This window comes from Bos indicus x Bos taurus, chromosome 16, assembly GCF_003369695.1.
Source record: "Bos indicus x Bos taurus breed Angus x Brahman F1 hybrid chromosome 16, Bos_hybrid_MaternalHap_v2.0, whole genome shotgun sequence".
NCBI classification, from domain to species: domain Eukaryota; kingdom Metazoa; phylum Chordata; class Mammalia; order Artiodactyla; family Bovidae; genus Bos; species Bos indicus x Bos taurus.
In genome coordinates, this window is record NC_040091.1 from 2,523,441 (window position 1) to 2,537,411 (window position 13,971).

General features: G+C 51.8%; 1 protein-coding gene across 20 annotated transcripts in view; it reads left to right on the forward strand.

The window, feature by feature from the left end:
- Positions 1–13,971, forward strand: part of NFASC (neurofascin) — a 201,589-nt gene that overhangs the window by 114,622 nt on the left and 72,996 nt on the right. For all 20 annotated transcript variants that reach the window (XM_027564244.1, XM_027564243.1, XM_027564250.1 and 17 more), the window contains one exon: positions 9,096–9,273. In XM_027564244.1, the coding sequence (XP_027420045.1) occupies positions 9,186–9,273 (88 nt within the window). In that variant the 5' untranslated portion in view covers positions 9,096–9,185. The remainder of the gene's footprint in view (positions 1–9,095; positions 9,274–13,971) is intronic.

Sequence of the window (13,971 nt, forward strand, 5' to 3'; positions counted from 1 at the left end):
AAGCAACTGAGAATGTGCAGAAGGGGGAGGATGAGAGACACCCAGAGGGAGCCAGTCCAGGGCCCTTGGTGCCTGGATGTGAGGTGTGAGAGGTGGGAGGTAAGAGTGATTCCAAGAGTCTGCTCGGTGACTTAGGCGGGCAGCAGCAAACACAGAAGAGAGATGCAAGGCCAGGGCCCCAGTGAAGACACTGAGGACATCAGCAGAGGAAGAGGGTCCAGCAGTGTGATCCGTGCTGCCGTGGAGGCTAGAAGGGCCGGGAAGAAAACGAGCCCCCAGAGTGGGGTTTCAGAGGCTGACAAGGAGGAAAGGATGTTATGAAGGACGAAGGACGGGTTGGGTGATTAACAGTTGTTAATGCCCCCAAGGGGCCCAGCAAGATAAAAACTGAAAACCCTGAATCTGGCCATCTGGAGGCCAGTGCGGGGGCCCGACAGGAGAGGTTCAGGGTGTGGTTGGAGGAGTAATGAATGGGAACAAAGTCAGCAAACGTAGAAGCCATTGACCTCTACTGGGGGAAAAAAAAACTTCGATGAGAAGAAAGGAAAGAAAAAATCAGGTACCTGTAGGGAGCTATGCGATACAGAGAATGATCCTTTGGTTTCATTATGAGAGAACTGGAAGATGTTTCTCTGCTGAGGCAGAGAGCCAGTTAAGAAGAGTTTGGAAACCCTCAGGAGAGCAGAGAGTTGGTGGTCAGAGACCCTGCAGAGGGATGGGGCCGGGTCCAGGCGGAGGCAGGCAGGCGGACAGAGACATGCTTCTTAAATACAGAAAGTGAAGATCATGGGAAGCTTGTGGGTTCAACGAATATTCTCGGGGCGTTGCTGATTCTGATAGCACTCTCAGTTGCAAGTGATAGAAAACAACTCCAGCTGGCTTAAAAATTCAAAAGGATTTTTAATATAAACACACACGTAATTGAAAATCCCCAAGTAGGGCTTTCTTCAGGAAACGTTCCCTCAGTGATGGAAACAGTGACGCGAAGGGTCAGGTCTCGCTGCGTCTTCTCTCTGTTTTCTGCAGTGTTGGGGTGTCCTCACGGTATGCTCCGAGACCCCCACCACCCATCCCTGAAGCTCCACCCTCTGCCGTCGGGGGCGCCCTCACTGCATCTCGTTCAAGAGAGGGGGAAACTTGTCTTTCTCAGAGCTTTTAGCAGAAGTCTCCATGAAGCACAGTGCTTCTGGCTGGATAAGTGTCCATTCCTAAACCAGCCATAGGGGTGAGAGTTAGAAAGTGCTAATTTTTTTATACTAATCACAGCCCAACCCTAGAATTGGGTAGGATCACTCTAGAGACAAATGCGCTGAAGGAAAATGTCTGTACTGTTATGGACTGAGTTGTGCCCCTCCTTAAAATTTGTGTGTTGAAGGTCTACCCACATGTAACCATATTTGGAGATTGGGTCTGTAAAGAAGTAATTGACGTTGAGCGATGTCAGTAGGGTGGGCTCATCCAGTAGGACTGGTGACCTTATGAGAAGAGGAAGAAACACCAGGGGTGTGTTTGCACAGAGGAAAGGCCATGTGAGCACACTGCAGGAAGGCAGGCATTTGCAAGCTAAGGAGAGAGAGCGCAGGAGAAACCAGCCCTGCTGACAGCTGATCCTGGACTGCCAGCTTCCAGAGCCCTGAGACAGTGAGTTTCCGGGCGGTGGTGCTTTGTGGTGGCAGCGCTAGCTGATGAATACAGGTACAGTGGATGGGAGGAGGAGAGCAGGGGCGCTGGGTGAACATTCAGTATGTGCCCACGAGGTTCTCTGTGTGCTTGACATTGTGTGGGTTGAATAAGACACTGTCCCCCATCCTCAAGGAGCTCATCGCGTAGTTGGGAGACAACATTCTACACCAAGACCTAGCACTCGTTACAGCGGGTGTATCCCAGAATTCTCGGAGGGCACGGAGGGTGAGGACCGGATCCAGTCTTGGTGGTCTGGGGGAACCAAGGAAGGCTTCCCGGAGGTGGTGGCACGGAGGGTGAGGACCGGATCCAGTCTTGGTGGTCCGGGGGAACCAAGGAAGGCTTCCCGGAGGTGGTGGCACCTGACCTGCGCCTGAAAGATAACAGAAAGTTGGGTGAAAGAACAGGAAAGGCAGACTAGAAAAAGAGAGTGATTTGTGTAAAGTTGGTGTGAAAATAAATGCCACCCAAGTGAGCACAAGCAGAGGCTCTTTATTCAGAGTGAACTATAGCAAGGGAGTTGGCCACCATCACTTGCTCTGGCAGAGACTTAAAGACAGAGTTCCGCCTTTTCCAGAATGCCCCATAGTTAACTATGGAATCATACTTTTTCAGATTGGCTTCTTGCACTTACTAATATGCATTTGTTTGCTCCATGTCTTTTCATGTCTTAATAGCTCATTTCTTTTTAGTGCTAAAATATATTCCGTTTGCCTGGATGGACCACAACTGACTTATCCACTCACCTACTGAAAGACAGTTTGGTTGCTTCCAGGCTTTGGCAATTATGGAAAAGGCTGCTGTAAACATTGTGTGCGGGTCGGATTGTATTTTCTTCTTTGTACCTCCTGGTGCCTCACTTTGTTGTTACTGCCGTTCAACGTTTATTTCCTGTCTTCCCCACTGGAACGCTGTAAGCCCTGTGACAGTAGAGCTTGTCCCTTGTCCCCGTGTCCATCTCTCGTCCCTGTTTGTTCTCTGAAACCAGGTCTGGTAAGTGGTCGAATGGCTGGCTGACTGCCGCCCAGAAGTCCACAGTGGACTCTGCAGCGGGGGGTGTGGCGCTGCCAGCGGGGCTGTGTCTCGGCGCAGCCTGTCTTTTCTCCCCGTCACTTCAAATGTGCTGTGACCACCAGTACAGCTCAGAATGGGGCTGTGAGAATGTGGGGAGCTCCCGACTGCAACAGCTTGCAGTTCTCTCCTCCATCTGCCGGGGACAGCTTGAGGAATCAACACCGGGGGCCCCCCAGTCTGGGGAGAGAAAGCAAACCAGGACCCACAAAAGAGGAAAAACAGAAAAGCAGGAAGTGCCTGCGGCTGACCAAGTAGCATTGCTCCTGGGGCTGCTGCTGGTGGTGTCCTGGAGGAAGGTCAGAGCCTGCTGGGTAGCAGCAGCTAACATTTCTTGAGCGTTTGCCCCAAGCTTTAAGTGCTTTGTGCAGGATGTGGGTATCAAGTCCCAACTGCAGCCCTGCAGAATAGGTGCTCCTCTTATCTGCAGTTTTCAGATGAGAAAGGCCAAGACCTGAAGGCTCAGTACTTCCCCACCTTCAGTACTCCCCACCTTGTCAGCGGGGTGCAGCTTCAGACCCAGGGGGTTTTTCTGCACGGCCGCTGCTCTTGAACTTGGCCACGATGTCGTTTCCAGGTGTCCCCACCAGTGGCTGATCATCACTCAACTCACATGTACTTCCCTAGGCCCCGGCTTAAGATATTTTGAATTTATGTCTCCCACAAGGCTTCCAAGCATAAAGGCCTTGCCTTAGGAGGGTTGCCCAAGCATGTGAAGCATCCTCGTGTAAGACGACATCGGTTCTAAAGGCCTTCAGATTGAAAAAGGCGTTTCTAATCTGCAGGCTTGATTTGGTCCCTGCCTAGAAGGTTGAGGGTCCAGGGATTTGTGCTTTTACAGTAGTGCCGAGGTGATCCTCAGAAGCATCCAGTTGCCTTCCTGCAGGGGCAGGAACACACCTGACCAAATGCCGTTTGTGTTCTTTATGAAAAGCAGCGTCGCTTGCAGAACACTTCATGTTTGAGTGACTCTACTCTCTTTTTTTCTTCTCTTTCATTTACTTCTCACACAGTGGGTTGGGGAGTGGGGCTCACAAATATACAAGACTTGAATTAATCATAGTCCCTAGTTCATAGTATCAGAGAAGGCAATGGCATCCCACTCCAGTACTCTTGCCTGGAAACTCCCATGGACAGAAGAGCCTGGTAGGCTGCAGTCCATGGGGTCGCTAAGAGTCGGACACGACTGAGCGACTTCACTTTCACTTTTCACCTTCATGCATTGGAGAAGGAAATGGCAACCCACTCCAGTGTTCTTGCCTGGAGAATCCCAGGGATGGCGGAGCCTGGTGGGCTGCCGTCTATGGGGTCACACAGAGTCAGACACGACTGAAGCGACAGCAGCAGCAGTTCACAGTATACCTCAATTCACACAAGATTTCTCTTTTGGTTTTCTTTATTGTTGTTCTTTTCCTTGCTCTCTCCCCCTGCAATAGACCTCCCTTTACTGTATTTTGTAGCCTTATAGTTCACCTCTTACCTATTTAATTCAATATAAAAGGATTGTTCAGATGCTTCATAGTGGTAGCTTGTGTGGCGGTGGTTCATTTTCACGGATGGTTTTGTATGATGGCTATATTTATTAGATTATTCTTCTCTGCATCTCAGAGAAGCAGCTGCCTCTCTGGAATTTCTTCTCATTTGATCCTTTTTTTGCCCCCATGAAGCTAAACAGAAAAATTCCACACCCTCCTCCAACTTTCCAAGGCAGTCATCACCACCCCCTCTTCCGCAGCCTCCATCTGCCCTTTCAAGGATACGTGGCTTTCCTTACTCCTCCACGGGATGCTCCGTCGTTAGTGGCATTCCCCCTGAAGGCCCCTGACAATTCTGCCCCCGAGCCTGGCCCCTGGCTGCTCTGCTTCTCCCACCTATATCCAGCAATTTGTTTATCCATTTATCTATTGATGGGCATTGGGCTGGTTCAACCCCTTGGCTATTGTGAATGATGCTGCTATGAACATGTGTGTACGTGACTTGTTTGGGGCTTCCCTGGTGGCTCAATGGTAAAGAATCTGCCTGCAATGCAAGTGCTGCAGAAGATGTGGTATTTGATCCCTGGCTCAGGAAGATCCCCTGGAGGAGGTCATGGCATCCCACTGCAGTATTCTTGCCTGGAGAATCCCATGGACAGAGGAGACTGGAGGGCCACAGTCCATGGGGTCACAAAGAGTTGGACACGACGAAGCAACTTAGCATGCAGCATGCATATGCTTGTTCGTGTCCCTGATTTTAATTCTTTAGGGCATATACTTAAGAGCAGAAATATGGGGTCATATGGTAATTTGATGTTTAATTTTTGAAATACTGTCCAACTATACATTTCTTTTTTAAATTGCAACTTTGCTCAGTAATTGTCATATATATGGAGAGACAGGGAAATCTGATGGAAAAACCCTGGGCTACCAGTCAGAAGACCTGGGTTCTTTTCTTAGTTTTGCCACAAAGCCGTGTGTGAGGTGACATTGAGGATATCACTTCCCCTTTCTAGGCTCTTGTTTCCTCATTTGAGAAGTAAGGAGATTCCATAAAGCTAAATAATCTTTAAATTATCTTCCTCTGTAAAGACTTTATTGGAAAAGTTGGATTCCAAGGGAAGAGGGAGAGAGAATTGTCAAATAGCTAAATGAGATTATTTCTCTGTTCTTTTCCTACTGTGTTTTTTAAATTGTGGGTTAAAGACACCGCAAATAATTGGCCTCTCTTCCTGCCAATGTGTATCTAGTTAATGAATAGCTTCTGGCTTCCTGTTTCCATCAAGATTCCCAGAAAAAGATACCCTTCTCTTTCCCATCACTTCCTACCACTTGGCGGCTCCTGAACAAAACCTGGTGGTCTCAGAGCCAAAACTGGAGTCCTCCCCACTGTCCTCCTGGGAGGAGTGCCGAGCCTCTGCCTGGCCCCTCAGCACTAAGGTTTCAGATGGACAGCCTGCGTCTAGTCTTTGGAGGTGAGGAACCACGGAGGGGCAATCACAGCCTCTTTCTGAGACACTGTAAGGGTCATCTTAGAGAAGAGGAAGAAGCAGAGACCTCCTGTGAAGCCTTCCAGCCAGTCTCCCCTCTGGAGCTGTTCTACTTTAACTCACTCCCAGCTGAATGGTTACCCGCCGGAGAGCAGCGCCTGTGTAGGGAGGGGATTTTCCCCCACTGACGGAACACCCTCACAGTCCCCAGGTCCAAAGCCTGTGCTCTCTGGCGCCGCCTGGTGGTTTCATGGGGAAACACAAGATCTAAAACGTCAACCAAGTGGTTTGTTTTGTTCAGGCTCATTTTGCATCCGTGGAAGGAATGATGCTAAAGCTGAAACTCCAGTACTTTGGCCATCTCATTTGAAGAGTTGACTCATTGGAAAAGACTCTGATGCTGGGAGGGATTGGGGGCAGGAGGAGAAGGGGACGACAGAGGATGAGATGGCTGGATGGCATCACTGACTCAATGGATGTGAGTCTGGGTGAACTCCAGGAGTTGGTGATGGACAGGGAGGCCTGGCGTGCTGCGATTCTTGGGGTCGCAAAGAGTCAAACACGACTGAGCAACTGAACTGAACTGAACTGATCACATGGTTCTGAGTGCCTGCTATGGTTTAGGTATTATGCTATACTCTAGGAATAAACAAGAAGAGGCACCTTCCCTACAGTACCTTCCTTTTTATAGGGTGTACAGAGGAGTGACTTTTGGAATGAATTCATAGTGACAAGTGCTGTAATAGGGGAGTGGTGTTCAGGAGCACAGACAAGGGGGCACGTCAGTCATACTTGGCACACCCTAATGAGAGAGGGCAGAGGCAGAAAGTGTTCTAGACAGAAGTTAATCTGTGCAGAAGTCAGCACAGCAGAGCTATATTTACGACGAGATCTGGTAGACTACCCATGTTGGCTGGGATTCAGAGCGCAAGGGGAGGGTAAGAAATGGTCTTGCAGTTGCGGCTGCACCACACAGGGCTTCCAGCCAAGTCACAAACTTCAGCTTCAATTTTGGGGCAGCAGTGAGTTAGTGAGTTTGACTAGGGGATACTGTATCTATATTTGCATTTGCACTAAGATCATGGCATCCAGTCCCATCACTTCATAGCAAGTAGATGGGGAAACAATGGAAACAGTGTCAGACTTTATTTTCTTGGGCTCCAAAATCACTGCAGATGGTGACTGCAGCCATGAAATTAAAAGAGGCTTGTTCCTTGGAAGAAAAGCTACGACAAACTTAGCGTATTTAAAAGCAGAGACATTACTTTTCCAACAAAGGTCCATCCAGTCAAGGCTATGGTTTTTCCAGTAGTCATGTATGGGTGTGAGAGTTGGACTGTAAAGAAAGCTGAGCACTGAAGAATTGATGCTTTTGAATTACGGTGTTGAAGAAGACTCTTGAGAGTCCCTTGGACTGCAAGGAGATCCAACCAGTCCATCCTAAAGGAAATCAGTCCTGAACATTCATTGGAAGGACTGATGCTGAAGCTGAAACTCCAATACTTTGGCCACCTCATGCAAAAAACTGACTCATTTGAAAAGACCCTGATGCTGGGAAAGATTGAAGGCGGGAGAAGAAGGGGACGACAGAGCATGAGATGGTTGGATGGCATCACCAACTAAACGGACATGAGTTTGAGTAAGCTCCAGGAGTTGGTGATGGAGGGGAAAGCCTGGCATTCTGCAGTCCATGGGGTCGGGTCGCAAAGAGTCAGACATAACTGAGCGACTGAACTGAGCTGAACTGATTTGCTTTGAGGAGTAAGTGCTCTGGTTATGGATGGAGAATAAGTCAGAGGGGAAAGGGCAGATGTGGGGAGAGACCACTTAGGAAGCTGTTGCAGTAACTGATGTAAACAGTGATGGCAACACCAAGGAAGGAGCAGTGGGAAGGGAGACAGCAGACAAGGAAAGGAGTCCAGAAATACACATGAGGTGAGGGGCTGGTGTCAGCCCCAGCTTCCGTTGGTTTGCCCACATTCAGGCACAAGGGATCCCCTGTACCCTCAGTCAAGATATATGGGAGCTGGCAGGAGTGTTCGGGTGATATCAAGACTTCACATTGCTGCCCAATTGTTTTAAGCAGTGTGTCCATTTGATAGGTGGCTGCTCATCCAGAAAAGCCAGAGGAATCTTGGGGAAACTGCTTCCCGATGTCCTCTGTGGCTTGTTTGGCCCCATGATAGTCAGAGCAGCAAACTGGACCACTTTTTAAGACTCCGTGTTTCAGAGCCTCAGGCAGTTTAAAGGTTGGTATCTGAGTCTGGGCTGTAAGCCATTCTTGCTCCTCTCTCTCAGGACCAGGGGGAGGATTTGTCTCTCCAGGACCATCCCAGGCTCCTTGGACAGGCATTTTTAGCCCTCACCCCTGTCGGCCCTGGAACGATGTGCTTGAGGGTGTGAGCATCATGCTGTCATGAATGTTGCTTATTCTCCCAACCCTCTGGCGCCTTGTGTCCTGGGCTGTCGTGTCCACACTGCCATTATCCCTAAAGGGACAGCGTCAGCGACCACTGCCAAATAGTTAGCTGCACAAAGTATCTGTGGAAATCATTCCACAAATTCTCGTGGGCAACCATGTTTCCACTTACCCAACTTCTGCCCCGCTCCACTGCCCGCTTTGCTCTCCCCGACTCCAGGTCAAAGGACAGCGTTGTGATCTTGTCTCTATGCCGCTAACCCAGACACACTCAGCCTCAGGCCCCCTCATCACATGTGGATCAGAAAGGCTGTGAGATAGGTGTGTTTCCTACGGGCTCAGTGCATGGGGCTTCCCTGGTGGCTCCGACAGTAAAGAATCTGTCTGTAATACAGAAGACCCAAGTTCAATCCTGGGTTGGGAAGACCCCCTGGGGGAGGGCATGGCAACCCACTCCAGTGTTCTTGCCTGGGGAATTCCATGGATGGAGGAGCCTGGCGGGCTACAGTCCATGGGGTCACAAAGAGTCAGACACGACTGAGCGACTACCAGTGCGGGGCACCTTCCAGGTGCTGGGCCTGCGAGCCAGTATTTGTTTTTATGACTATTCTATGTAGAGCTGTCCTTCCTTCTAGAAAACTGGTTCTCAGCTGGGGGTGGTTTGCCCTACCTCCAGGGGACAGTTGGCGATTCTGAAGACGTCTTCAGTTGAGGGCAGGAGTAGGCCATCCTGGCATCTAGTGGGCAGAGACCAGGGGTGCTCCTCAGCACCCTACAATACCCAAGATGGTCCCCACACAAAGAATTGTCAGGTTCCAAAAGTCGATAGGACAAGGTTAAAAAAGGCTCTGTAGGTCTGTAATCAAGGGGACCCTGAATCCTCAAGGCTCTGTAGGATTGCTAGAGAGGACCAGGAGTTCAGGGAACATTCACTTGGCATCATATTTCTTTCCGCAGCTGAACTCCGTCCGGGAGGCTCAGTTCCAGCGACTGGAGGCAGCGAGACCTCGCGGGCTGGGGCGCGGGGCGCGAGGCCCGGTGCTCAGGATGGCCGGGCAGCCGCCGCCCTGGGCCTACACAGCCGTCCTCCTCTGCGCGCTCAGCCTCGGCGGGGCCATCGAGATCCCCATGGACCGTGAGTCTCCTGTCCGCTTGGAATCTGCTGACTGGGGCAGAGGAGTCAGTGGGGCGGGGAGGGGCGGGGAGAGCGAGGACCCTTCAGAGAAGGCGGCGACAGCAGAAGCAGTGGCTTCTGGATTCAGAGCGGGTTTTCTTCCAGAGGATCAACCCGGGCGAGTTCATGCTTGGGAACCTGGGACCTGGAGTTGCTGAGCCATGTCTCAGGGCCGCGGCTGTGCTGAATTGCTGCCCGGAGCCTGCTGAGAGTCTGGAAACCCTAGCATCACTCGGGAGCCCTTCCCTCCACACCCCTCCCTCATCCCTCTGTGCTCTCGACTAACCTGTCAGAGTGGAGATTCCAGGGGCCGAGCATGGTGGACAGCTCTGATTTGCCTTTCTCATATAGCCAGGTCCTTTTGGCTGAAGTGATGAGGACAGATGGCCTGAGGAGGGTTGTAAAGGAGGTGACTTTTGCAAAAGACTGTGACTAAGTGAGACATTAAAATAAAGAACCCCATTATAGTGTCACTGTGGGAGAATCAGGCACGAATTCCTTCTGTTTTCAACTTGCCCATGGTAAAGTTGAAAGGTAAAGTCCATGGCATCTGCTTCCTCTGGTGGGACATTATTGGGCCCTCAAGATCATAAAGTCAGGATGAAGATGCTTGTCTGACAGCCATGTCTCCACCAGCCGTATCTGATGTTACATTTGTAAGTGGCCCGTGGACTGGCAGCTGTGACCCTTGGCCCTGTATTTAGATGGGTGCCGCCTTTGCTACAATTCTGACTCTTCTGCCAGGAATTCTGGGCATCCCAGAGCTGTGATCTGAATACGCCACCTCTGTCCCCCGTTCCTGCTTCGAGGAATAGATGGGACGTATGTGATGCCAGTGTTGCCTTGGACTCTCTCCAGGCAACAGGTGTCTGAGGAGGGGTGGGAGAGTGATACAGCCTTGAAGAAGTCCCCACTGAGCTCTCCAAAGCCAGCCTCCGGGGCCTGGAGCTAGCACAGCTTGGAGAAGAGTTGCGGGTATCTCAGCTCCCTGCTGCTGCCCGCCCGCACTTCACCAGTAACAGCTGCCCAGAGAGGGGGTACTTCTGGGTGGAGAGGGCCAGGAGAAAGTGTGATTGGACCCAGAGCAAGATGGACAGGGCCCCCACGGCCCTCCTGATGGCCCCAGCCTGTGTACGTGTGTGTGTGTGCACGCACACACACACACACAGGGAGGGAGGGAGAGGGCAGTTGTGAAGGAGACCATTCCCATGGAGACCGTCTGCACTGCTGGCTCAAGGACAGTTTCTCATGAACGGTCCCAGGCAGACAGTCTAATAAGGAGCATGGTAAGGCCACGTCCCTGGCGAGGAGAGGGGCTGAGGAGGAGGCTGGGTTACGCAGGAAGCGGTGAAGGCTCGTTTTGTTTCTGCCACTTCTCCTTGGTTACTCGTCTGCCACTCTGGTCCCTGGGGCAGGTGGGTGAGGGGTTCCTGCAGGGTGAACCTGTAAACCAAGGGCTTCGACGTCTGTGTTAGGAATCTGGATCCTAAAGCTCAAGGGCCGTGGGCAGGACCCCACAGCCAGTCTCTGCAGAGCACCAGCCGTGGCAGAGCTGCCAGCCCCGAGGAGGGTCTGCAGGGTGTCTTCCTGAGTGTCCATCGGGACCCCAGTCCCTGCTTCCCCAGGGCCACGCAGCAAGTGGGTGACAGACTCACGGAAAGAGCCCAGGCCCCGTGGCCCCCAGTCTGGCACCACGTGCCACACCCCGCCTCTGTTGGCCTGCCCCCTGTAGCTCATCTCGGGTCTCCCTGGAATAGCATCTGCCTCACGCCTGACAGAGAGCTCAGAGCTCTCCAGGCACATCTCCGGTGACTCTCACAGCCCGTCCGCGGAGTCGGTGTCATCCTTGGCTGACTCTGAGGGGCAGAGAAATGAAGCTGTTTTCTCCAGCTCACCTAGGCAGGGCCAGGACGTGACCATGGCGTCTCTCTTAACGAGGAAGTCCTTCTGCAGAGCCACTCCCGGTGCCCCCAGCCGTGTCGACAAGAAGCTCCCGCTGCTGCCTGTGCCTGTTGCATACATTCTGTGCCTCCCTGGTTGCTGCAGGCACAGTGGCCATGGCCACGTCTCCAGCCTGAGTCTGCGAAAGATGAGAGCAAGACAAGAGTGAGGCAGGCCCTTCAGAGGGCACCCAGGTGCCCTGGGAAGAGGCACTCATCAGTCAGGGTTTGCCTGCCCCCGGGCCCAGCAGGGTAGATGCCTCCCAGACGATCTGAGCCGGTCCTTCCATCTCACGCAGTGGAACGGGCTGGGGAAAGGTCAGGCTTTCTCCTCTCCAGACCCAGCTTTATTGAGATATTTCTGACATAAAAATATGTTTATTTACGGTGTAGAACTCAGAAAAGAAGTTAGCTTTGTGGGTGTGTGGTGGTGACTTCTGGGAGGCTTGTAAGTGTATAATGCAGCACAGTTAACAGTAGTTGCCATGCTGTGCACAGGATCCCCAGAATTCACCCATCTCGTAGCTAAAAGTTGTATTCCTTGACCAGCGTCTCCCTACTTCCCCCACCCCCAGCCAGCTGCCACCCTACTCCATTTCTTTGGTTTTGCCTTTTTTTAGGTTCTACATGTAAGTGGGAACACACAGCATTTGTCCTTCTCCGTCTGACTTATTTCCCTTAGCATTGACCTCAGGGTCCATCCATGTTGGTGCAAAAGGCAGGAAAGGTGCCTGCACGCCTGTGTTCACACAGCTTTGCTCACAGTGGCCGGTGGGAACGCCCTCAGCTTTCTCTGTGTGTCAGCTGGGGCGGCAGAGGGGCTCAGGCCACGGGCTGCCCGGCGTGTCCTCTGCTCGCTTCCCCTTTGGGGGCATCATCTGGGCCTCCGGGGGCTTGGGCGCAGCAGGTGTCCTAGAACAGAGCCCGAGCCGCAGCGCAATCCCTCACTGAACACGCGGGCCTCCCGCTGCCGCTGCTCCGCCAGCAGAGTCACATGCACCCCACCCCGCCCCCAAGCAGAGCAGCGTGACGTTTGGAAAAACCAAAGGGTTGCTTTTGCCCCATCCATTAGAGCGATTTTGCCAAAAAAAGTGAGTCTGTTGGCAGCTTGCCCCTCCATCGCCCTCCCTGCATCAAGGAACTTGGCATTTACCCTCTAGGGACCCACGGAGGAGGACAGCGGGGTAGGAGCAGCGCTCCCTCCTTACTGTCGGGCCAGGGCATGAGGCTGGGGTGGCCTTGACAGCGCGCACGCACGGTCACTCAATCCTCCATGGGGCGGGGGTGCCAGGGGCTGTCAGAGCCGGGGAAGGGAAAGGGGTTCATGAGTGCAGGAACTCTGCAGACTGAGCGGGCGTCTGTCTCGCTCCCTGCAGAGCCCATGGGAAGATTTCCTCCCTCTTGGAAGTAAAAGAGCAAATTCGTTCTCACTCGACATCGCCCCCCAGCAGATTCTGTAGGATAGAAGGGCCGGGTGTGCACAGGACTAGGTGGACACGGGCACTCTGTCCCTGGGCAGGCTGTCCTCGCTGTCTTCCTGCTGTGGCGGCGTGTCCTCTGGGCTGACTGTGTCCCTGTGATAAATCCCTTGGCTGCACAGTGGTGGCTGCAGATGTCATTACCTCTTTAGGCAAGTAGTTTCTCAAGAGGCCCCGGCCAGATGTCAGCGTGGGGCTGGGGGCAGAATCCAGAGAACCTGCACTCCCCCAAGCTCTGTCCAGAGTGTCAGGGAGAGCGGAGTGCCAGGGCCCCCATTGGCTGGCTCACCTCTCCAGCCGAGAATGGACATGTGAAAGGAGCTCTCGACCAGCAGTGGGAGAGCTGATTTTCCTTGCAGTAATACATTGCCCCAAACTTCCTGTGGAACCTTAACTAAGTCAACTTTCCTTTCAAGAACCGGACACTCCCTGGGCAACGTCTCAGGCTGCTTCCATTGAACTGGCCTATGTGTAAAAGCTTCAGCAATACGTGAACCGTGAACTTCCAGATGTTCAAGCTGGTTTTAGAAAAGGCAGAGGAACCAGAGATCAAATTGCCAACATCCGCTGGATCATCGAAAAAGGAAGAGAGTTCCAGAAAAACATCTATTTCTGCTTTATTGACTAGGCCAAAGCCTTTGACTGTGTGGATCACAATCAACTGTGGAAAATTCTGAAAGAGATGGGAATACCAGACCACCTGATCTGCCTTTTGAGAAATTTGTATGCAGGTCAGGAAGCAACAGTTAGAACTGGACATGGAACAACAGACTGGTTCCAAATAGGAAAAGGAGTACGTCAAGGCTGTATATTGTCACCCTGCTTATTTAACTTATATGCAGAGTACATCATGAGAAATGCTGGGCTGGAAGAAGCACAAGCTGGAATCAAGATTGCCGGGAGAAATATCAATAACCTCACATATGCAGATGACACCACCCTTATGGCAGAAAGTGAAGAGGAACTAAAAAGCCTCTTGATGAAAGTAAAAGAGGAGTCAAAAAGTTGGCTTAAAGCTCAACATTCAGAAAACGAAGATCATGGCATCTGGTCCCATCACTTCATGGCCAATAGATGGGGAAACAGTGGAAACAGTGTCAGACTTTATTTTTTTGGACTCCAAAATCACGGCAGATGGTGATTACAGCCATGAAATTAAAAGACGCTTACTCCTTGGAAGGAAGGTTATGACCAACCTAGATAGCATATTCAAAAGCAGAGACATTACTTTGCCAACAAAG